The sequence below is a fragment of the Struthio camelus genome, chromosome 3 (assembly GCF_040807025.1).
Source record: "Struthio camelus isolate bStrCam1 chromosome 3, bStrCam1.hap1, whole genome shotgun sequence".
Classification (NCBI taxonomy): domain Eukaryota; kingdom Metazoa; phylum Chordata; class Aves; order Struthioniformes; family Struthionidae; genus Struthio; species Struthio camelus.
The window spans coordinates 91,929,772-91,953,190 of NC_090944.1; the positions used below are offsets into that span (position 1 = coordinate 91,929,772).

The window sequence follows — 23,419 nt, forward strand, 5'->3', positions numbered from 1 at the left end:
TTGCATTCCTATATTTCATATTCACTTTTCTGTGATTAACATTCAACTCTTCCCGGCAGGTGATTGTGGAACAGTACGTTCAGTCTCATCCTAATGGCCTTCAGGCTATGTACAATAAACTATTGGAGTTTGTTCCGCATCATTGCCGCCTCCTGCGTGAAGTAACAGGAGGAGCTATTTCAAGGTAAATATCTTGCTGTTTGTTTCAGTTGCAGTTAAAAGTTATGGTAAATATCACATACTTAGGAAATGACTTGCAAAATTACGTCCTGTGCACAGCTGACTTACCTGACGATTCATAGTCGAGGTTGACTTCTCATGTCCGTGAGTGGTGCTGGGTGGTTTCTTGGTGCTGGGACCCACGACTTGAGAAGGGGGAAAGAAAGAATCCTGTATTTCAGTAGTAAAACTGACTACTGTTCACAATAGAACGTGGCATGTCTTTTATTCTTTTATTTTTTTAAATCAAGGAAAGCAGAAACATGACTGTGCACTTCATCCAAGGGCATAACAAAGCTATTGGAAAATAAGTTCAAAAGTTCCTGGGTTGTCAGCATACATTACAATTTAAAAAAAAAAAAAAAAAAAAAGTGGAGATGGTCCCCAAAGGTCTGACTGGTTTATTGCATGTACTAGAACTGCAGGTTTAGTTGATTTGTATAGTACTTCCATTATCTGCTCAAAGTGCTTAATTCCTTTTGCAATTAAGTTGCCTGTTTTGAAGTTTACATAATTCAGGTCTCCTCAGTTATATCCACTTATTCATCTGTCCACAGGCTGGTTAATATAGTAGACTGCTGTAATTAGCAGAACGATGGGTGTAGCCCCTAGGGACTGCAGAACTGCTTTTCTAATTAGTCATCCATTGCTGAGCTTCCAGTGATTCTAAATTTTACTGACATTTCAATTCTTTTAATCCTTCAGCAAATGTTAATCTTTCTTCTTAGTAATGGAATGATAATGGTTTGTACTGTAGTGCACTGAACTGGAGTTAGGTGCTTGTGTCTTTTCTGCTCTCAATTTATAAACTTCCACTGTCAAGGTAACTTTTAATCTTTCTTGGAAGCACAAAATCCTACGTGAATACAACTTAGAAGAATTATAAGAGAGTTTTGTTTCCATCGCATTACTCCCACTTGGTATCTCTGAAGTCTGGATCTGTTAACTCCTACTTTCACTTGCACATTTGCAAGTTTTAACAGCTGAAAAGTACTTATTTTCCAAAACACACTTGCAAAATAAAGAGTACCTCATTAAAATTTGAAAACACTTTTGGAATTGTGAAAATACCTTGCATTTGATGAGACTGGGATGAAATGTAAAACTTGGAAGGAAGAACAGTTTAAGCAAGTCAACATACCTAAAAAAAGCTTAATTACATTTTGTCTAATTCAGTCCTTGTCTTTTAGTTATCACTACCTCCGAATAGAAGCCTAGCAGTGAAATTTAACCTCGGAATAATTGCAATTTTATTTCAGTGAAAAAGCAAATATTGTTCCCGGATATGATTTCTTAGTCAATTCAGTGTGGCCAGAAATAGTACGCGGTTTAGAAGAGAAATTGCCATCACTGTTTAACCCTGGAAACCCAGATGTGTTTCATGAGGTAATTAATTTTAATTTGTTTCATTTGTCATTCCTTCAGCACGCAGAAGAACTGAATGAGTCATGTTCTCTAGCTTTTTTCCCCCTTGCTGCTTATGTGTAAGTTCATGTTGTTGCATGTTTCAGAGGAAACTATCTCACATCACTTGATATAGATTTCATAGGAGTTGATTCTTCCATCAAATGTGTCTGCAGAGCTCATACAGAAGTTATTAGAAGTCATTTAGTCATGCGAATTTAGCCTTAATATTTGCTTTGTTGTTGTAGAATTGCTACATAAATGAAGGCAGGAGCAGATGACTCCAGTGTTTGTTCAAGACTGGAACTTCTGTATAGGAAGGGCTGTCATGTTGATTAAATATCTGGGTAACAGCTTGTGCTGTACTGTTGAAAAATTAAGAAATATTCTTTGTCTCATTTGCTTGTTTTAGCCTTTGCACTCTTTCAGTACCGCAGGTGATGTTATAACTAGAAATGCAACAGAAGGCAACTGAAAGAACCAAAATAGTTGGAGGCAATGTGTGAGAAGGTTTAGAAGACAAAAGAACTGTTTTCTTTCATATCACAAACCGTATGAGACAAGGTTGTATTATAAAATGAATTTTAAGTGCTTGCCGCTCGTGTGTTCTCATGTTTGAGAAGTGAGTTGCTCTGCCTCTAAAAGATGGTCTGTTACTAGTGTTGAAACAGATTGCTCAGTCTAGTATGAAGATTGACTCTGGCAGTACTTTATTAAAACGTCACAAAGTAGAAAACATGAGCTTTCTGCTTTTCTTCATGTGCTCTTTGTCCGTATTTAACCGTGATTAATGAAATACTTGGATTTTTTTTTCTTTTCTTTGCAACTTGATTTGTTATTAGTGTGAAACATTTTCTTTTCAAGTTGGAGATGTCAGGCAATGATAAATTGTCTGAAGGAAGGCATAGTAGACAGGTGAGGACAAATAGTTTAGGGAAATGTTAAATAGATTGCTAGTGAAGGTTCATGGGGTAAATCCCTTTTCCTGTGTTCATGCAAAACTGTCTTTGCTAAATATGTAGCTTCTGCCTTTGACTTCTAAGATCTCTTCTGTGCTGATAGAGTGACTCATTGAAGGCAGGCAAGCATGAGACTGAATGTTTGCGGGGTTGGATCTAATAAGAAGCAAACAGAAAAGATGTTAGAGAAATTTCCAGTAAAGTTATAGCAATGACACTGTAGGTTTTCTAAATGAGAATACTTCTCCGTTTCCTATAAAGCATCAGTCACTCTTGCAGCTTTTCCCTAATGCACTGCATACCACAAATTGTGAGCTGCGCTGTGCTTTTGTCCTCTGTGCTGCTTGGTTCACATAAGAAAAATGTCTCTTATCTTCACAAGAGCTGAGCTTACTGTTTTATATGAACTATTTTTAAAAAGGCTGTCATCTTGTATTAAGCTGATACTGACTAACAGTGCCACTGTGTTTTTAAAAACCAACCCCCCACCCAAACACCTCTTGACCTTCAATTGCGTCATGTAGTGAATCTGAAGTGCCTTCCAGGCTACTTTTGACTACTTTAATGATTTGACTCTGAATCACTTACGTATTTTATCTAAAATAAAAAAAAACCCAATAAGTTGAAACGTCAAGTGTCAAAATGCTATTAAGTCCATGTAAAGCCTAACAGGAGTAGTTGTGAATCAAGAAAAACAACAAAAGAGAAAAGTTTCAAACAGTTTCCTGCATTGCTAGTAATCCAAAGAATGCAGCACAGATTTCAGAAAGTGGTCTTGTAATTCTGTTTTCTGCATCTCCCCCTGCCCCAGCTAATTTAAAAAAAAAAAAAAGTCATCTTATCCAGGTTTCTTTGGTTATGTTGTATATGCATATTGTATAGGTTTAATGCTGAAAACTTGGAGTATGCAGTGTTTATCTGTTAAGGGGTTTTTACATGTAGAGGGAAGAGATGGAAGAAAAAAAAATATGTTTATGTATATTTTTAAATCATCCAATAAAGCACAGACTGGCAATCATTAAGTACGTAAGTCGAAATAGGTCTCTGCTTGGGTGGAGTTTGTTTTTATTTTTTTGTTGCTTAAACTATTTCAGGTTATTGTGCCCTTATTTCTAAGTCAGATTCATACCTGTAGAAGCCTTTGAAAATAATACTGCTTTTATGCCTAAATATCAATTTGAGACTGTAAGTTTACATTCCTGTGTTTGAAAATTGCTGCATTTTGTTTCCTGCTTTAGCTTATCCTAAATAACTTTGTGGAGTCAACAAGAAAATCCTAGAAGCTGTAATGGGAACCAGTCTTGCAGTTCCCTACTCTTGGACATAATGTTATTGATAACTCAGAGATATTTATCTAGTTATCTTCTATTTTTGAAAGTGGTAGGTCTTTTCAGAGTAGTTGGTTTATATCTCTGACTAATACTTAAGGCAGCAGAGCAATAATGACTTGTTTGCCTTTCTGGAGTACTGGATGTATTATCTAAGAAAGGAGGCCTGACAAAGCACTAAGCTGTCATTCATTCTGCATTTAGCTGCCATAGCTGTTACGGGTCGGTTGTGTTGCAAATAAAGCTACTTTGGAACAGAAGTAGTTACTTAAAAGCTTTTGTGCAATTTCCAAAGAATCTTCTTCACACACTGAAACTGCCATGTCAAAAGAAATAAGTGCTATAATTTACTTCTGTAAGCTTCTGTTAAGGGTAACTGAGGTATGCAGCACCAAAGCTTCTTGCCTGTGTACGTGCAGGTCCTGTGGTGCCAGAACTGAGAGCAGAAAGTGTAAGCAGCCACTCTGGGCCTGCTCCTGGCAATGTTTTACTGCTACAGAAGAGAGTCTTGGTACCTCCTTCAAATAGTGCTGTGCATTGTGCTAAAAGCCTGCAGTCCTGCTGCTGCCTTTACTGTAGCAGTCGAAAACGCTGTGATTCACTCAGGCTTATTTCCTAAAGTCAGCAATGGCCTAATAAGCACATTCTAATTTCATTGAGACATGTACAATTTGTTTTAAGTCTGTATTTTTTTTTTCTTGAAACTTACATATAATAAGCTACGTTTTTGACTCCTTGATTTATACAGGCTTCATGTTGTGTTAAGTCTCTTGTGTGAAACCAAATTTTTATTTACTATTTGGCTTCTCTTTTTAACTCAAGTGTTTTCTGTCTTTCTGCTTCACAAAACACTGCCAATGATTTGATTTATTTTTTATTTCATTGCTGTTTAGGTATTAATAACTTACTGTTGAGAATAAGCCCAAAGTGCATTTGGGGATTAGTGTAATTCCTCTTTGCTTGCAAGAATGCTAATGCTATTTCTAAACATCTAGTGAAAAGTATACAACTGAATGGGTTAGGTTCTGTAGAGTTGTTCTAAATCCTGTTGTAAATGTTTAGGATTTGCAGAAACATCCATCTTTGGAGAACCAGTTGTCGAACTGCCCATAATACAGATCCTATATAATAGGACAGAAATCATGCTTTCATTCTCTTGTGTGTTTGGTTATGTATATTTTTGTTATGTTTTTGTCCCTGATTTATTTCCATTTGTTGTATTCTTTTACCTCAAATTTGCTGTAACTGGCTTGTTCCTACTACTGTGCACCACTGTTTTGTCTTCTCTTCCTCCCCTTCTCCCTTTCCCCGGGCTGTTGTTTTGGTTCAGAAATATTGATGCACCTCTGAACTGGCAGAGCTGCTAATGCAGACAACTTTTGTGCAGAACACTTCTAAAAATCATAACAGTGAGTTAATGTGACTTGGTCCATTAACCGGTTTTCCTTATCATAGAGTGAGTACCTACTGGATAGTTGGTTTGGTTTCACTGCAGTCCAGGGTTTTAGCCTCTTACAATTAGTTGATGGGGTACTGTCAGCCCACTCTTAATCTTGAGCTTAACTGTAGTCTGATACAGCAGTTCTGTTGAATGAATTGTGGTCTTCATTGTTTAATGGGACACTCCTAGTGATCAGAGTGCTCACTCTCTTTTATACAGAAGTACACTACTAGTATGGATTTTGTACGGAAATTTGAACGGCAGTGTGGCTCACAGGCCAGTGTGAAAAGATTAAGATCTCATCCTTCCTACCACAGTTTTAACAACAAATGGAATTTGCCTGTTTATTTTCAAATAAGGTTAGTATCTGGGGTTTTTTTGTTTCCTCTTTTAGAAGCAGAGTTCAGTCACAGCTAGCAGATCTGGCTTAGGATCAGATCTCCTCGTTGTTTCAAGTGCCATTTGTGAACAAAGCATAGGAGAAGTCAAAATACGAGAATATAATTACAAGGTCAGATAGCTGTTTTAAATATTTTTCAACAGTATAGCAAAATCAGAGCCAGCTACTCTTAAATATGTAATTTGCCACTACACTGAATTTGATATGCTAGTCATAAGACTTTCTGGAACAGATCTGGATAAGTTTCAAATTCTGTTTCTCCAATGTCCCTGGAACTAAACTGTATGTTGAGTGATATTACTTGTGCAGATCCAGGGCAATACTTACTTTGAGGGCAAAAGCATAACTTTATATTTCTAAGAGTTTTTTCAGAGCTAGCTATGTTCCTCACCTCTCTTTTTGGTCTCACTGAATGTACCCACTGAAGTGCTGGGTCCTTTAGCCTTACCTTTCCAAAGATTGTCCTTTGATTCGCTTCCCTTGAGGAGCTAAGTCGTAAGTTTACTTTTCCAGCAGGTTTGACATAGTACACTTCACCTACAGGTAGTGTTATCTTGTAAGATCTTGTGGCTAGAAGAGAGCAGAGAGACCCAAGACATCCCCACTTAAAATTCAAGTATTACTAGAATTAAAGGAAAGAAACAAAATTAAATGTACAACCTGATTTTTTGGAAAATCTAGTCTACACATCTGGTTTTAGGGCTGGTCAACAAGCCTCCAGGCAAGAAAGAGAACCGCCAATGTCTGCCATGACGAAAACGTGCTATGTGTCTATGAGCCTTCTGAGAATATCTAGACAGCATCATGTACATGAGCAGATTTCTCTGCTCTGAGAGTAACCCAGCAGTGTTAGTTGGGAATGTAATTGCGAGCACAGGCAGCTACAAGTTTCCTTCCCGGCTTCCTGCTCTGCACCTCTTTTAGTTTCTATCCCCATTACAGCAAAGATTCCTTGGTTAATGAATTACTTTGTTTTACAGTCCTGTATATTAAATTAATTTTTAATATGCTGCTTTTAGTTTTGAGCAAGCCAACCCGAGTACTGTATTGAGTGCCTGGACTGGGTTGTACCTTGATTATATCCCTTCAGTCTTGCAGTGTGGTCAATTGATACATTTTTCTCTGCTAGTAAAACCAGTTATAAGATTTTTCTTGCCCTTACTTCATAGTATCCAACCCATTTATTTATTCCACTGCATCTGTTTATGGGGTGGAACTGTATGTTGGATTACTGAAGTTGTCTGGGATTTAAAAAAAAAAAAAAAGGGGGGGGGGGGGAAGGGGAGAACTCCAAAAAACGGGAGGCAAAGAAATTAAGGTTTATTTTTCTTTACCCTGGAGCACTTTAGTGACCTGGTTTATTGCACGCTTCTGTAAATGGTTACAATGGAACAACTACAGCCACATTTATACAGTACACTGCTGCTGAAAAGTCCCATCCAGGAATCACAAGAGCACTGGAGCTAGTGCAAGATTAATGTGACGAGAGCAGTGTGTCACTGATTCAGTGGCTCAAGGCATCTTGTAGAGTGGGAGTCCCAATCTCCACTAACCTTTTTCTTTTTTTTTTTTTCTTTTTTTTTTTTTTTGCTGGCACAGCTGTTCCTGTGGCTGTGTAGTGAACCAGTTTGAGGAACTGATAACCTTGTGCAAAAAAAGACTGACTTTCAACTTTAAATCAATTTCTCCAAACCACTTTACTGTACAGATACTGATGCTGGCCCAAGGGAAAAGGCAGGAGAACTCACTACAGTAGCAGTGCTGAGTCTGCATGAACTAAAAGTGTCCATGGAACTGTAGCAATTATAAAGCTTTTAACAACAGATGTATATCTTTAGTAGGACTGTGAGTCTGCCCCTTTTATTTGAAAGTGCAACTTTTCTAATAAGTAGCCATTTGATCAAACATTGATACACTTGCTTGTAAAATTGAAATGGAGCTTCAGCTTATTCTTTCGGGTCAAAAATGTTTTTTCTCATTAGATATTTTGAGCTCTGGCTGATTTTAAAAAAAACTGCTTAAAATCATTTTCCATTAAGATTCCTGTAAATCTGAACAGTGCACTGTTTTCATAAATGGTTAGATAATAGCAGCAAGTTCAACTTTCACCATATCATTCCTATATATTGGAATCATCTGATGACTTCCAGAATTGCCTCTGAATTCTTTATTGCAGAAGTGTGGAAATAGTAAAACATGTTCATTTTGTATATCAAGGCAGCCTCTTCCTTTGAGGTATGTTAATATCCTCAAGTTAGGCAGGGTTTTTATTGAAGTATTAGCTCACTATGGCATTTACAGTTTGGGTTCCTGTTTTTTCAGTTACAGAAATGGCCCAGAACAAACCACCCTCTCACTGAAGCCTGTACAAACAGTCCTTTGAGGAGCAGATGGATGTACAGGCGTTTCTTCTGTAGCAGCGCTGGCACAAACAGCACCAGTAGCTCATTCCCTTGCCATTTCTTCCTTCAGTTATGTCAGCACAGCTGACTGCAGCGCTGTAGAGAGCCCCGTGTTAGGGTTTTTTGTGTGCTGTGTCCGTGTCCCCCCACCCCAAAAAAAAAAAAAAAAAAAAGAAAGAAAGAATCCTTCAGAAAATAAGACAGTGTGTGAATATCTGATTTGGTTCCCTGATCCTTTTCACCATATGACCTCAAACCTCTCCTGTGCCTGTGGAAGTGGTGCGCAGACAGGAATGAGAGTTCAGAGCCGCTTCAGGAATTCTTCTAGAACACCTGTAGTTGCTACCTGTTGGTGACAAGTCACGTTCGGTGAATGATGGGGGGAAGCTCCTGATGTCACTCGCAGATCGCTATTTGCAATACTTCTACTAGCAGTTCTGATAAGATGCATGTTAGTTTGAACAAGAAAAAACGGGGCCCCGGCTCTGATCTGGCAATGAGAATTAAGAGCCATGTGGGTTCATAACTAGTAAGTTTGATAGAGAGGCTTGCGGAGTAGCTGTGGTGCAGATAAAAGCAAAGAAGGGGGAGAAAATGACAAAGAACTTCTTATAGGGACGTTTAAAATGGTGGCTTTGTTTCAGTTTTGGGTGGAGAACTTAGAAGAATTTCATACATCTCTTAACAATTTTTAGATAAGTAAAATACTGGGTTATTTATCCAATACCTCTTGAAATATGGAAAATAGTTGGAGAATATTAACTTTTGCTTTTATACCTCAAAAACTGTTTGTTTTTGGAAGAGAGGTTTTAAAAAAAGAAAAAAGGTCAAGGCATCCTATGAGGAACTTTTTTTTTTTTTTAAATCAGGTGCAGAATTGTTTGCAGAACCTTGTGTCGCTGTTCACTGACAAACAGGTGGAAAGCTAAAGGCTCCGGTGTCTCATGACCTACCTGAAGGGCAGCTAAAGCAAATAGGAGACAATGTATTGACTTTTAGTGTAAAAGCAATATCACTTACCAAACAAAAAAAGAAAAAAGCTTTCCTCTACCTCCAGAAAAAGAAAAGCTGAAGGCTTGACAGTATCAAAATAAAAGCTCATAGACACTGCTTAGGGTTATAACTTTAATAGTTTCCCAGTATATAAGTTTTCTGTCTGTTTAATGTCAAAGGTTCTCTTTCACGTGTTTTTCAGTCCTGGTTCATGTGGAGTGAAAAAACACTTAAAGCTATTTGTGTATGTGTGTTGACATAGCATATGGGCTGAATACTGAAAAATGTTTAGACATCAATTTAAGCAATTCTTGATTTGTAATATTCAATGCTTTTTTTTTTCCTCTCTCAGATTTAGAGAGATAGCGGGGGCCTTAGAGGCAGCACTTTCAGACACACTAGAGGAAGCACCAGGTAAATTTTTTATTACAAAATCAGGAATTTCCTCTACTGTGAAGAAATAACCACTGATACTGAAGCCCTTTATTGTCTGCGTATCGAATATTTAGTAGTATGAATCCTGAGGGATCATGCAAGTTTTCTAGTAAGTTGATTAAATACTGTCTCATGATCACTTGATTTACCAAAATCAACCTGTTCCACAGCAGCCATTGACACGTTTGTGGAACGTTCCCCTCAGCCCAAGAATTGGCATTTGGCGTCCTTTGAGTGGCAGCCAAAAGACTATGCTGTGTTATCGGGACAAATTTCTCTTAACTGATATGGAGCTATGCAGAGCGGGAAATGACTGTCTGTTGGCAGCACTTAGGCTTGCTGTCCTTTGAAGTGTTGGCGTCTGCCCCAGGAATGTAAATTGGTTTATTAGGAAATGAAGAAGTAGCACAGGAAGTAGTGGAGGAAAAGGATTAGAGTGGAAGAGGAAACTTAGTGTATTCATTAAAAATAGATAGCAATTGGAAAAGCCGTTACTTCAGTTAATGAGGTGAATGCCTATGAAGATGAAGGCAGCTAAGAGCAAAATATATGAGAGTGATATTTATATAAAATGTGTGTGTGTGTATATATCTGTGTATATATATGAAAAGTGCGTTGGACTTTTTAATGTCATTTGAGGAAAGCAGAATAAATCCTAATGGAGAAGAAATGCATAAATCCTGAAACTTCAAGATATTTATCTAGAACTTGCAGACACGTGGCTTAGCTCTCAAATTGTATGCTATAAAATGTTAGTGCCTGAACTGCTTAAAAGTATTTGTTTTAAATATGAATATTCCTACTGTGTTTTCAATAAATATTTCTAGTAGGTTCCTCAGAGGTATCTGTGACAGGAGCAGCAGTTCAGTGCTGGAGAGAATTACTGTTCTGATTGACAAATGCATGCAGTTAGCCAGCATACTGAAATGTTATTTAGCTAGCATGTCTTTATAAAAACCTGGTTATAAGACAGCCAGAAATTATCCTGGAAATGTTAACTCATAAAGTGGATTGTTTGGCTAAGTTATTTGTATGTTTTCTGTAGGCAGGTTCTCATTTGTTGCTTTTCTTTGCCCAGCTATGGTGAGACTTAGCCGAGTTTGAAGTCCAAAGCGATGTGGAGCTAGTGCTTTAAGAGTTTGTTTCAGACAATGCTTAATAAATCCTCTTTGCTGTTTTTGTGATAGTGTCTTTTTGAAAGACATATTTTAAGATAATGCAAATACATTGTGTTACATCTTTTAAAAATATGATTCAGAACTTGACCTTTGTTTCCTGATTATTTTTAGGTGACAGCTCGTATTGTCTTCTGGCCACTCACATGGTCTGGATGAGCCTTCAGAAGTGCTGGTCAGATCAGATGTTTTTGCCATTATTAGCACACCGTCTGTGGAAACTTAGTCTGCAAATTTTGGCACGCTACTCTGTGTTCATTAGTGAGGTAAGAGAACAACATGCTTACGCTTTTGATGATCGGTTATGTCCATCAGTAAGAGACTTTTTGGAACAAAAAAGGAAAAAACGTTTTTAAAATACTATATTCAAAACTCCAAAATGCTTAACAAGAACACTTTTAACCAGTCCATGATGTTTTCCTGAAAACTGTCACTGCAAAACATGTTATTAACAAAGAACATTAATGCTGTTATGGTATTAAGATGTGATGTTTTCCAAAGCAGAGCCTCCATGTGTATCCAAAGCTGGCTCTGCCACAGAGAGTAGCCACGGGCTTGTGTTTTCTGTGTTTCTGCAGTGAGTAAGGTTGTGAAACTAAGCTGGGTTAAAACTAACCTTAAAAGAAGGGGGAGCTGGGGGGAGGATTAATCCAGATCGGTTGCTCTGTGTTCAGAATGTGAAACTGGAAGTTTCATGGGCAACTGACTCAAAATCGTAACTCTGTGCTCCTAAGCAGGAGACATTCTGATTTGTTCTTCTATTCCCTGCACCAAGCCATACAGTCTTGCCCCCTTCCCTGTGTCAGAATCCCAAAATAATAGAATAATTGGGTTGAAAGGGACTTCTGGAGGTCATCTAGTCCAAACTTTTTTGCTCAGAACAGGATCAGCTTAGATAAGGTGGTACAGAACCTTTTCCAGTCGAGTTCTGGGTGTATCCAAAGGTGGAGATTTCCTGGCCTTTCTGGGAAACCTGTTTTAGTGTCTGACCATTCTCAGGATGAAATATTTTTTTCCTTAAACCTCATCAGAATTTCCCTTGTTGCAGCTCGTGCCCGTTGCCTCTTATCCCATCACTGCACCTCAAAGAAAAGTCTGACTCTGTCTTCCCTGTACCTTCCCTTTCGGTAGCTGAAAACAGCAGTAAGATTTCCCTTTATCCCCCTCTCGAGAATGAAAAACCAGGTTCTCTCAGCTAAATCAGCCCATGAAAAGTATTGATAAGTACCAGAGCCACAACAAAGGTATTGAGTACAGCATGTGCCTGACAGCAAAGAGGGCTTGAGGAGATAGATGGGAGAAAGGGGTGGGACCTCATCATTTGACAGTGATGAGCGGTTACAGTTATTTGAGACTAAACAGTTGTTTGAGTGGCCACGCAGCCTGTGCCAGCGTGAGAGGAGAGGAGGATGAATGGCTGGGAGAGACTGAAACTGCTCCATTTGGTGGCTGTTGCCTTAGAAAGTGCTTGAAACTGTTGCCTTAGACAAATCTCTGAGCTTCTCCCAAAGGTGTTACGGTGGGACTGATGATTGTACTTGGATTCTCTGTTCTAACTGAAACGCTCTGGCAGTAGTGTTGTCTCCTTGGGAAATTAATTGACACAACCCACAGTGGTTTGGTTTTTTTTGGTGCTCCAGAGTATGAAAATGAACTGCATTTCTGCAAAGTGGGTCATAATCAAATTCTTGATCTTGCAAGTTTCTCCAGTATAATAGTTTAGTTGAATGCACAGGTGAAAAAGGCTCTTGGGCAAAACTGCCCTATAGTATAGTGATAAAAGCTGTAAATCATCCAACTCCTTAGTGCACCCACAGCTGTTTTATAAATAGCTTTACTTTTTATGTAAACTAGGAGTGCCAATACCCTTTGCAAGTGTTGCATTCTAATGAAGGAAACTTAGGAATCCTTTTTATGCTGTTTCTGTGTGTCCAGCTTTATCAGCCTATTTATCAGCCTATCTATTGTTAGTGTTCACACCTCAATTTGATGTTTCAGGTTTCTGTAAGGCCCATTTCCAGTGGGAATATGAAGGAAAGCAAAAGATCTATGACAGCTAGTAGAAAGGAATCTTCTGTAAACCTCAGTCCTAATGAGGACCATGGGAATGGGTCCAATCCAGAAACTCAGCCATTGCCTTCTGTATCCAGTACGCAGCTGGTATATGTTGCTGCAGATCTGGACAAACTCCAGGACCAGGTTTGTGTTTGTCACTTTACTCACAGAGGTTCTTCATTGATCTCTAAGCCTCTACTGCTTGGCATCTTGCTCAGTGCATTAGATTATTTAAGATAATGCATCTTAAATTTATTTTTTGACTTAAACGTTGAAATAGTCCAAGATAGAAACTAGCATGTGAAATACGGGGTCTATTCTCTGCTTAGATTGAGTGGTAGATTACAGAAAAATCAGTTCAGATGTTTAAATTCTTTATCAGTAGCTGCTAGACTCAGCCCCATTTGCTAGTGAAATCTCCTGTGTCTCAGAGCGTGGTGCAATATTCAGGTTTAATATTAGATTTTTATCCTTTAAATGTTTACTATTGTAATATTTGAGTTTCAGAAGGGTTTTATTTTCGTGATTTTTATTTTACTGTTGATCTAGAATGTCACAAAGCCCTGCTGCATGTATTTTCTTTTTTGATGAATAAGGCTGAAATTTCTGTAATTTTGGAAGTTACAAGTTGCATCTGAATGATGATATTCTGTTAATTCTAAATCATTTCCTCTGAGGGCTACGGTAAGGTAGGAAATAGAACATATTGCAATATCCATGGGAATGAAGTGCTTTCTGCTAATACTGGGTTCTCTTAAAGGCAGTAAAAGTTTAGAAAAGGTTGAACACAATAGTCTTGATGCACTGGAAATCTGCAGAATGTAGAAGTAATTCAAATGTGTTCATAACATGATTGTATCTGTGTCGTCTTTTTTTGGTTCAGATTCCTGACATCTTAGAAATGATTAAACCAAAACTTGAAATGATTGGCTTCAAGAATATATCCTGTATTGCAGGTAAAGCTGAGAGGCTGACTTCAGTCTCTTCCCCCTTCCTCCCAAGTCCCCTCTGCCAACCAAATTTACAATTAAAAAAAAAATGAAATTGTAATTGTTTTGTTACTTAATGAAGCCTATGATAGTATTAAACTATTACCTAAAAAATATCTTGAACAGGAATGTCAAATCTGGAAAGCTTTTGACTAGAGTTGAGTGAGTCTGAAGTGCTGTTTTTGGATCCAAGCCCGAAGCTCATATGACGTGCAGTTAGATGTCTCAAGTCTTATGGTGTGGTCCTCCAAATGTCCACCAAGCCAAGCAGGAACCTAAATATTTAAACTACAATTCTTTATAGGTCCAGAGTTGCCACCACCTTGGCCGAGTTAGTTGGTCTCTTGAGCAGTTGCCAGAATACTTGCCAGTTTTGTAATCTAGAATAGTTGTAAGTTATATCTACAAACCAAGAGGTTTGGACCAGCTGACCTGTTCAAAGCATGCCCAGTCCAGTCTCCCTGGGCACCTCGGTACAGAGCTCCACAGCTGCAGCTGTCTCTTCTTTCTCTGGAGATAACTTGTCATTGTCCAGTGCTAGGAGGCTTCGGCAGGTAAAGGGAGACCTGGTTTCAGTGTCCTCAGACTGAGAAGGTTCATCCCGTGTTTAAATTCCTGTTGTAAGGGAAGTGAGGAAGAAGTGGAGAGATGCTTTTCACTGTCCAGTTGAAACTAAAATATCCTACAGGAAGGAAAGATCTCTCTCTGGCCCTATGAATCATGCAAGCAGGAGAGTTATTAAATTTTGGTCGTTGAGTACCTGAACTTCAGAGGACGGGAGTTCCTGTCCTATATGTATGTGTGTGCGTATATATATATATTTTTTTTTTTAATCTGATCATGCTTAATGTTAAACACAATCTGCCTTAATTGAGCTGGGCGGGTAGCTGGGTGAGTGAACTAGTCCCTGTCTCCACATATAGGCAGAAACTTTGTGCTGCCAATTTCACTTAAATTACTAAATTGGGATTATGGGTAGATGCCTAAGTCCATAAGAGAGGTAGGAGCTTGCACACATCCCCTACTCAGCATATGGTTTGTTGTGAATTTCAGCTTTAAAAGCTGCACGTGCTGTGATCACTCCATAGGGAATTTAGATACTTTGAAAAGGGATTTTACAAGCCCGGTTTCCTTGGTAGATCTGAGCCTTTGTGTTTCACACTCCTTGCCTGAATGGCGCCTTGCTCTCCCTTGCTTCCCTCCATTCCTTTTTCTGGCTGAGGAATGGTTGATAAGAGGACTTATTTTATAACTGGCATGTGTATATTTATTTATTAAGCATACTGTATTTGAGATTAGCAACCATCTAGGATAGTGAGTGAGGTCAGGATGGTGGTGGGGGCTCACAAAATTTGTTTATGTTGTGATTGGGCAGTTTAACTTCAGTTAAACTTCAGCATTTTTACTTCAATAGGAGCCTTGGAAGACTCAAAGGCTTCTTTATCAGCCTGTATGCCTACCTTGAATAACAGGATTATCCAGGATCTCAGTGAGTCCTCCTTCGCTTACCTGAAAAGTGCCCTGGAAGTTCCAAGACTGTATAGGAGAACCAATAAGGTCAGTACTGGTTGCAGGTGAAAAGGTAAATCTCTGAAAGGCCTATGCTAAGAACATTAACCAGGCAGTACATTTATGATTTCTTCCAGGCCTGTCTGTATGCGCTTACTGGTCAAGAAACCTATTTAGTAACTTGTACTAATTTACTATTTGCCTCTTTGAAAAGAAAAAGAATTATATTTTCAGAGTCTTAGATGGGGTACCAGTGATGAAGGCACAGGCTTGGGGCAGGAGGCAGGGCAAGGAGTAGAACTGTTGTTGTGGAGGAGAACACAGGTTATTGAGGGGAAAAAGTGTTCAGGATAACTTTTTTTCATGTTATACTTATATACCATAAGAAAGACGTGCTGCTGCTGAGTGGCAGGTGTTTTTTTTCAGCTACTACTTTCTTACCACCTCTTAATTTGCAGAGGTAGGGGAACGGCAGTGGCACGCTTCTGCCTGCTGCGTCAAGACTCTTGCCAGGTAGCTCATTTGATTCAATTCGTGAAACGTGTTGCACAGAAGGAACAAGATGAGAAAGACTTTTTTGAGAAACAACACAAAACATAATGATGGAATAAGGTACCAAAGACCATTGTAGGACAGATTAGCTTGTTCTGGTAACTGCTGTGGCTTGTCTTTGTCAATCTGCCCAGCTGTGATGGTAGCAAGTGTGGTATCATTCAGGCAACGTATGAAAAATTGAGTAATGGGGACCATAAACTATTACACTGCTGCCTGGTGTGAACACAGAAGGCAGGCAGTGAAATGGGCAAGGGCATACTTTTTCTCCCATCTGCGCTTCTCACTTCCACTCTCTTCCTGGTTTGGTGCTGGTGGGTGGTTGAATTTTTTTTCGTGTGTTTGTTTTTTCTGCCTGTGCTCACCAAAATAAAAAACACTTTACTGGGTATCATGAAGAAGCTGCTGCCAACCATGCTGTACCTGTTCAACAAGTAAATAGCTCCAAAATTTTCTATTAAGTCTGTTTCTTTCAAGAGTATTACATTTTCTTTGGGTGGTAAGCATCTAGTGTCAGCTGGAAGAGAAACTGCTTCTAAAAGTAGTTTATCGCTTCAGTTTATTACTAGGGTTTCTCACTGTCTTATTTTCAAGGATATACTTAATCAAAATATTGAAGAAACAGCCCTATGGCTAGTGATAATTAATCTTTGAAATGATGAGATTGTTCTGTCTTCAACAGGGAATTTTTTTACTTAAATTTTCGTTAAGGAAGGAAAATAAAATATGTAAGTTGAGGGAGAAAAAATACCATACCTGCCTTAGCTCAGCTCTCTCCAAGCAAACTTTACATAGTGATATAGTGGATTGCCATGAGCTCCCCATTATCCATGGGCTGTTTAACCAAGTAGTGGGTTTCTGTGCCAAAATAGAGATACAGGAGCTAGCTGTCTTCAGTTCAGTAGAATTATTAACTTGGGCTCTGAGCTCTATGAATACGAGTGCATCTTGGCCATCAGTCTAACTGACTTTGTGGCATGAAGCCTGAACTAACAAACAGTGCAGTGCCAACTCGGATTTCTCAACAACATGCTCCTGTACTAGGAGGACTAATTCCATGAACCTCCACTATGCAGGGTCTGAGAGGAAGCCTTTGCAGTATGCACAGTGCTGGGCATCACAGTGTAAAGGCAGCCACATGGATCTGCGTGAAAGAGTCTGGATCCAGCAGAGCTGGTATTTTAAATGGAGTTAGCAACTACTGTTGACAGCCTGAACCCTTGCAAAACTGCTTACCTACCTCTGCATCCTACTTGCCTGACTCTGGGCTCGGGGAAGGCTTTCTCTCTGGTCCAGGGTAGCACAAAGTCATCCCTTGGATCTGATGCACCTCAACAAGTGCATCATGCCCTGACCCCAGTCATGGTGCAGGCCCTCCAGTGGATCTGCAGGGAATAAAGAGGGGGGGTATGAGCTGGTGACATGTTACTGCTTCATCCAGGGTCTGTATTGGCTGGGATTTCCCAGCCCTGTAACGCTATATGGTTATATTTCACATTCGCTATAGATAAGGGACAATAGGCCGTATTTTGTTGCCCAGTGTTTTTAAATGAAGCTGAACATCGGTCACTCATGTTAGTCTGGCCAACGCTTGAAAAGCAACCTCTGTATTTTGAAAAGTACAGCTCTGTCCTCTGCCTGTTTGTATTTATTAGGCTACATGTTGACCTGAATTAGATCTTTCAGATGAGTGTGGGGTTTGGGGTTTTTTTTTTTTTGTTTGTTTGTTTTTTAAGATCTGCTGTATGGTCACCTAAATTAATGGGAGAAACTTTGTTAAAACTTTTGAAGACGAACGCAAAGTAAAGGCCAGAAGTCAGAATACTCTGTGCTGTCCTGTTGTAAATAGATGATCTCAGATATGTTTGTAATGTAATCGTTTGAAATAAGTTGTGTCAAAAACCTGCAGTTCTATTATTTGACCTGAGTTTGGAAGCACCAGCTGTTTGTGTTGCCCAATACTTGCCATAATAGCTTCTGTATCATGAATCAGCTGTGCAAAGATGCTTGCACTTGGCTGAGTTCTGAGATTTGAAACTCTGGGAAGTTAATGAGTTATTTGAGCTGTTAAGGATTCCACGTACCCTGGGTATGTTCTGTTCCTTTGCGGTGGATGAGGTTCATCCAAGCCACATATGGGTCATCCCTGGAGAGAACAAGCCTTCTGCCTCCCAGGGTTAGCTCAGAAGACAGTGAAAGGATATTAGAGTTATCCCAAGAGCGTTCTGGAAAGTATGCTGAGGGAAAAGGATGGTGTTGAGAGTAAAGGGGACAATATCTGCAGTTTAATGAAGTATAATATGAAATAGTAGGTATTTTAACAAATATATAGTAGGCTGTTGAGGACACAGAGCTCAGTATGAGCAGAAGGTGCAAAGCATGCTCAGGGTCATGCCCTAATAATAAGAGTGGCAATAAGAGTGGCTGGCTGGCACATGCATATCTTCAAAAGCTTTTGTCATTTTGAATGTTGTTTCATAGTATATCCCATAGGATATCACTACTGAATGACTTTGTTATAGTCTTTCCTATGTATGAAGACCTCGTCATTGATTTGTTGTGAATAGGGTGTCTATTTCTTGGCTTAGAGGCAGGCTTAGCATTATAGATATGTGCTACAGTTGGTGTTGATGTTTTTGGTAAGTTATTTACCTGTTCTTTTCCCACTTTATTTCCCTTTCATTTCTCAGGAGGTGCCAACCAAAGCTTCGCCATATGTTGACAGTGCTCTTAAGCCCTTCTACCGACTGCAGAATGAATGCAAAGATCTATTGAAGCAGCCTATGATTTATCAGTGGTTGGAAGGTGCTCTCTCTGAAAGCACACAGAAGTAAGAGACCCATACAGAACACTCTTTGTGTGAATTAAAAACCTCACTATCCATTGAGTAGTCATAGAACGAAGAAAAAAACCCCTATGAAGTAATGCAGTTGTGAAGAAAAACAAGAACCTGCCCCTCTTTTAGCATGGTACAGTCCTTTAGAGTTACTCTGATGTAGTATATTTGGCAGATGAAAATAAGGTCTGGAAATCCAGAGAACAGAATCAGATCTGTGCAAACCAAGAGACTGCAGATAGGGCACTGGAAAATTGTTTAGCGTTGTGTTGCAGCAGTGAACTAAAAACTTGCATTTTGTTTCAGAAGTGACTAAAGTCCTTAGCCTCAAGTTATTTTCAGTGAATAATGGTCAAATTTTCAAGAACCTTGAGCTCTGCTTTTCTCTGACTCTTTTTACCATGTGTAATGATTACTGTACCTCCTACTACTTTTTTTTTTTTTTTTCCTTTTTAAAAAAGCTTTGGAAAGCTTTGGATTTTTTTTTAAATGTTGAAGAGCTGACTGTTTATAGTTGAAAATAGAGAAACATTTAATATGATAGTTGTAGTAAGCCATAACTGAAGTTCTATGTCCAACAGTGTTTTGTAGAAAATACTGAAACAGTTTAATAAGGCAGTCATAAAGCAATGCTTCCTCTAAGATATCCTCTGGTTTCCCAGTCAGCATCTTGAGGACTTCTTGAACATAAATAGCCATGTGCATCAAGTTCCTTAACGGGTTTGGTTCCTGTCTGTCTAGCCTTGTTTTAAGCTTACAGAACACAGTATCCTAGAGCAGTATGAATTTAACTATTTAACTATGTACCATGAGAAAGTACTTTTTTTTTGTTGTTTGGAAATTCTGCATGCTAGTTTTGTTGGATGCTCCTACTTCTTGCACTGTGAAAATTTGTTCTTCATACCAGTCGCAGTTTTATACACCTCTGTAGTCTTGTTTCAGACTAAAGAGTCCTCTTAGCCTATTTTGATTTTTCTTGTTATAAGAAAAACAACAAACAACAATCTGAAAGATGGGGCCATTTCTGTGTCATTTCTGGTTGTATGTGCTGTGACCGGAAGAGTCCATGGAGCGTAAAATGAGATGCTGATGACTTCTGTCTGTCCTTACATTCTTTTCCTAATAACTCTTAGCATTTTTTGTTGTCTTTTGACCGCTGCTGTGCGTTGGTTTGATTTTTCAGAGAATTATCTGCATAATACTTTGGCTTTACATAGCAATCAGAAAGTAGTCAATGCAGTCAGCCTTTCCTGCCCTTTGCCTGCTTATCCCTCCCTGCTACTCTCCACTTACCCCATCTCTTAGGTGGTGCATTAGTAAGCACCTATCTACAGCGCTTTGCAGTCATGCTTTAGGTTATTCAGAATAAACTGAATAAACTTAAAATTGTAAGACACTTTTTTTTCAGTCCATTATTCACTTACTGTTTTTAAAATTATTCTCGAGTGTTTTGAACAGAACATAGTTCAGCCTAGATTGGTGTGAATTCCACTGGTAGCTTTTCTTTTTCACAGAAACTGACTGCTTGTTCAAACTTGGTGTCTCTTCTTTTAAGTGGTTACTAGTTCATAAAAAGGATCTTGAATCGTAACCCGCAACAGCTTTGCTTATTTAGGAAGCATTGCTGAAAGGCTCCAAAAAATTTCTGGAAATTCATGTTGTGTGCTTGGTGGGTGTGTGTGTATGTGTGCATTTACATTTGTACACACATACATACATGCTTATGTGTGTATATATATCATATAGATATGTGTCTAAGCCTTTTTTTTAAGCTTCAGTAAATCTGATGACAGCGCACAAAGTAGTTGTTCGGCAGTTCCTTGGATCCAGGCTGAGCCGCTCTTTTAAAAAAGTTGACTGTCTGCTTACATGTCAGTGTTACCAAAACTTACTAGATACTAGGTTAAACACAGAGGTGGTTTGGCAGGTCGTTTGTTTGTTAATTCATTAGAACTCTTGTTTGAATTCTGTTTTCACTTCTGATGGTTTGTCATTCTTATTTTCATCACTTTTTTTTTCTGAAATACCTTGCTCTTTCTGAATGAGAGACGAGTTCAGAGAAACTTAATTACTTCAGTGGAGGAATCTTTTAGAATTCCTTCACTGAGAACGCAGATGCAAGTAACTTATTTGGATTTATTGCTATAGCCATATCTTCTTGTATCCAAATGAGAAAAATAGAAGAGAGTACGGAATGTGGCCAAAAAATATGAAGAATGAACTTGCTTAATGGTAGGTGAACTTCCAGATATAGCAGAATTAGGAAGTCTTTACAAGAGAGTGGGACTGGAAGATGATCAAGATATGAAAAGAGAGCATGATTGACTTTTATTTGTATATTTTTACTTTTTCTAAAATGGTGTCTTGAAGCAGTTTCCATGGCACTGGCAAGCATTTGTTTCTTAACAGTTCCTTTCTAATGCTGTGAAAAGATCCCTTGCTTTCTGTGGCTTCTCTATTTAAAAGTAAGCATCATTAAGAAGACTTCCCTCCCCCCCCCCACCAACTTTCTTCGTTCTTACAGTAGTATTTTGATCACTGTGACAGAAGATGCTCTTTGGCAGTTTCAGCCTAAACTATGTTCTGTAATCCACTAAATCTGATGACTTCTCTTATGGGTCCTCTGACTTTCTCTTGAAGTTCATTATATGGTCTGTGCTGTCCAGAGGCATACTGTTGAGGATAAATGGAATTCCCATTGTTACCCTATTTTCTGCTCTTAGCTCCTCTTAGTAACTAACAGTTGCCCAGAACAGTGAGTTAATTTATGTGGTATTATGTCCTTCCTATTTAGGCCTGGGATTTCAGTCCATAGGGCTTCCTGAAATTTTGTTGATTTGGTTTTTGTTTTGTTTGATTTGGATTTTTGTTTGATGATAAACTTTCTTTGACGTGGATCGCACTATGTGGGCCAGCAGTATTTTGTTCTGTTTGTACCACTTTTGATTTGACATTAGTGTTCTTCTGACTTCCTACCAACTTCCTGAGGGTCCTGTTTAGATCAGTATCTTCATTTAACAGCAGACGTTTCTGGTATGCACTTGCATGCACTTATATACACATACATTTCTAGAACTCATCTAAAAGCACATATTTTTAGTCTGCCAGGCTGTTGTTGCTAACCTATTTCTAAATGAAATTTTACTGGAGACTGTATTGGTGCACATAAGAGCTGATTCAGACTATTTGTGACTGAGAAACTGTATTGCTCAGTCTCTGTTTGAGTTCAAAATCTTTTTGTTTGAACATGTTAAAAAAAAAAAAAAATGCGATGAGAAGGAGGCTTCAAGACTTAATTGTAATCTTCAGGTTCATCTCTACCACTAACGATGGAAATACTGATTAATTGATAGTAATTGAAATACCAGTAGCTTGCTCTCAAGGAAGAGCATTCCTCTCAGCATTCTTCAGCGTTTTCTCGGGGCCAGTGAGGTACTGATGTGTGTGAAGTATGCTCTCCTGCGGAAGCATAAATATTTTTTTTTGTCATTAATCTCCCTTAATTTTTTAGGTATTGCGAAACTGTATCTGATGTGCTAAGTTCTGTTAAGAAAATGGAAGAAAGTCTGAAAAGGCTGAAGCAGGCCAGAAAAACTGCAACCCCAAGCCCTGTTGGTACAAATGGGGGCATGAGTGATGACGACAAAATCAGGCTGCAGCTGGCCCTAGATGTTGAGTACTTTGGAGACCAAGTAAGTTGAAAGAGAAACAAGTTTACTTACTGTTGTCAGTGATTTTTTTGAAAGGGAGTGAGGTGGAGGAAGAAAAAGGAGCTTGGCTTAATTGTCTGATGTTGAAAGCTTTGGGGTTTTATTTATTTATTACACCTGTGTAATGCAGGTGACTTGAAACCTTGGCAGTTGTACATACAGTTTGAGCAATGCCTGCTTTCATGTGCTGTCTTATATAAACGAAAAGTTTGTGCTTCTCACTACACAAAATTCAAGTGCTGCTTAGTGCTTAGAAGCACTAAAAAAGTGTCGTACGGACAGACCAGAGGGCAGGGAGTTTCCTTAGCTCTGATGCAAACACCCTTCTGGCCCTGGTTTTGTTTGCCTTCTCCCTGGATATTACCAACCTTGACTTACTGCACAGTCAAGGATCTGTTCTGAAGGGCTTTGAAGGTGTCAGCCTAATTCGTTGTGCTAAATAAATTTCTTTCAATGCCTAATATGAAACCTCAAGTAGCACAGTCAAAACAAATGAAAGAACACAATATTCCAGGAAACATGTGCGGTAGCTCACATCAAATTGTGTGAACATACAGGTTTTTATAGTCGTTATTTCTATATATAACTTCCAGAAATAAAATAAACTTCTCAGTGCAAATCTGTATTGTTAGTTGCCAAGCAGTTGTCATCGGTCTTGTTTATGAGCAGATGTTGCTGATGCATTATAGCAGGTAGATAAATTCTGCCTGTGTATAAGCAGATGCTTCTCTCATATCTGAAACTTATCACAAAGGAAGCAGATTTGGGTGAAGGTAGAGGAATCTTATTAACAAAAAACATTTGGCAGATTTGGTTGGGGGTGGGTGAGTTTTTGTTCTTTTACTCCTGTTCTGTGCACTAACACTACTGCAGTGTAAGTTTAAGCTGTACTGGGATAGATTGTGAATAATTACTTGGCAGTTGTTTTGATACATGTAAACGTTATCCACAGTTCCAGTAGAAGAACACCTTTTTAGAGCCATTTCATGTTTGTTTTATTTAGATACAGGTT

At 38.7% G+C, this 23,419-nt stretch overlaps 1 protein-coding gene across 3 annotated transcripts in view; it reads left to right on the forward strand.

Annotated features, from left to right (window-relative positions):
• Positions 1–23,419, forward strand: part of COG2 (component of oligomeric golgi complex 2) — a 36,731-nt gene that overhangs the window by 12,284 nt on the left and 1,028 nt on the right. For 2 of the 3 annotated variants that reach the window (XM_068939052.1, XM_068939053.1), the window contains 10 exons: positions 60–184; positions 1,479–1,605; positions 5,571–5,710; positions 9,499–9,560; positions 10,871–11,022; positions 12,755–12,955; positions 13,695–13,767; positions 15,215–15,357; positions 18,552–18,691; positions 22,209–22,389. In XM_068939052.1, coding sequence (XP_068795153.1) covers positions 60–184; positions 1,479–1,605; positions 5,571–5,710; positions 9,499–9,560; positions 10,871–11,022; positions 12,755–12,955; positions 13,695–13,767; positions 15,215–15,357; positions 18,552–18,691; positions 22,209–22,389 — 1,344 coding nt within the window. Of the gene's footprint in view, positions 1–59; positions 185–1,478; positions 1,606–5,570; positions 5,711–9,498; positions 9,561–10,870; positions 11,023–12,754; positions 12,956–13,694; positions 13,768–15,214; positions 15,358–18,551; positions 18,831–22,208; positions 22,390–23,419 lie in introns of all 3 variants that reach the window. The other variant, XR_011140301.1, reaches the window with a different exon arrangement.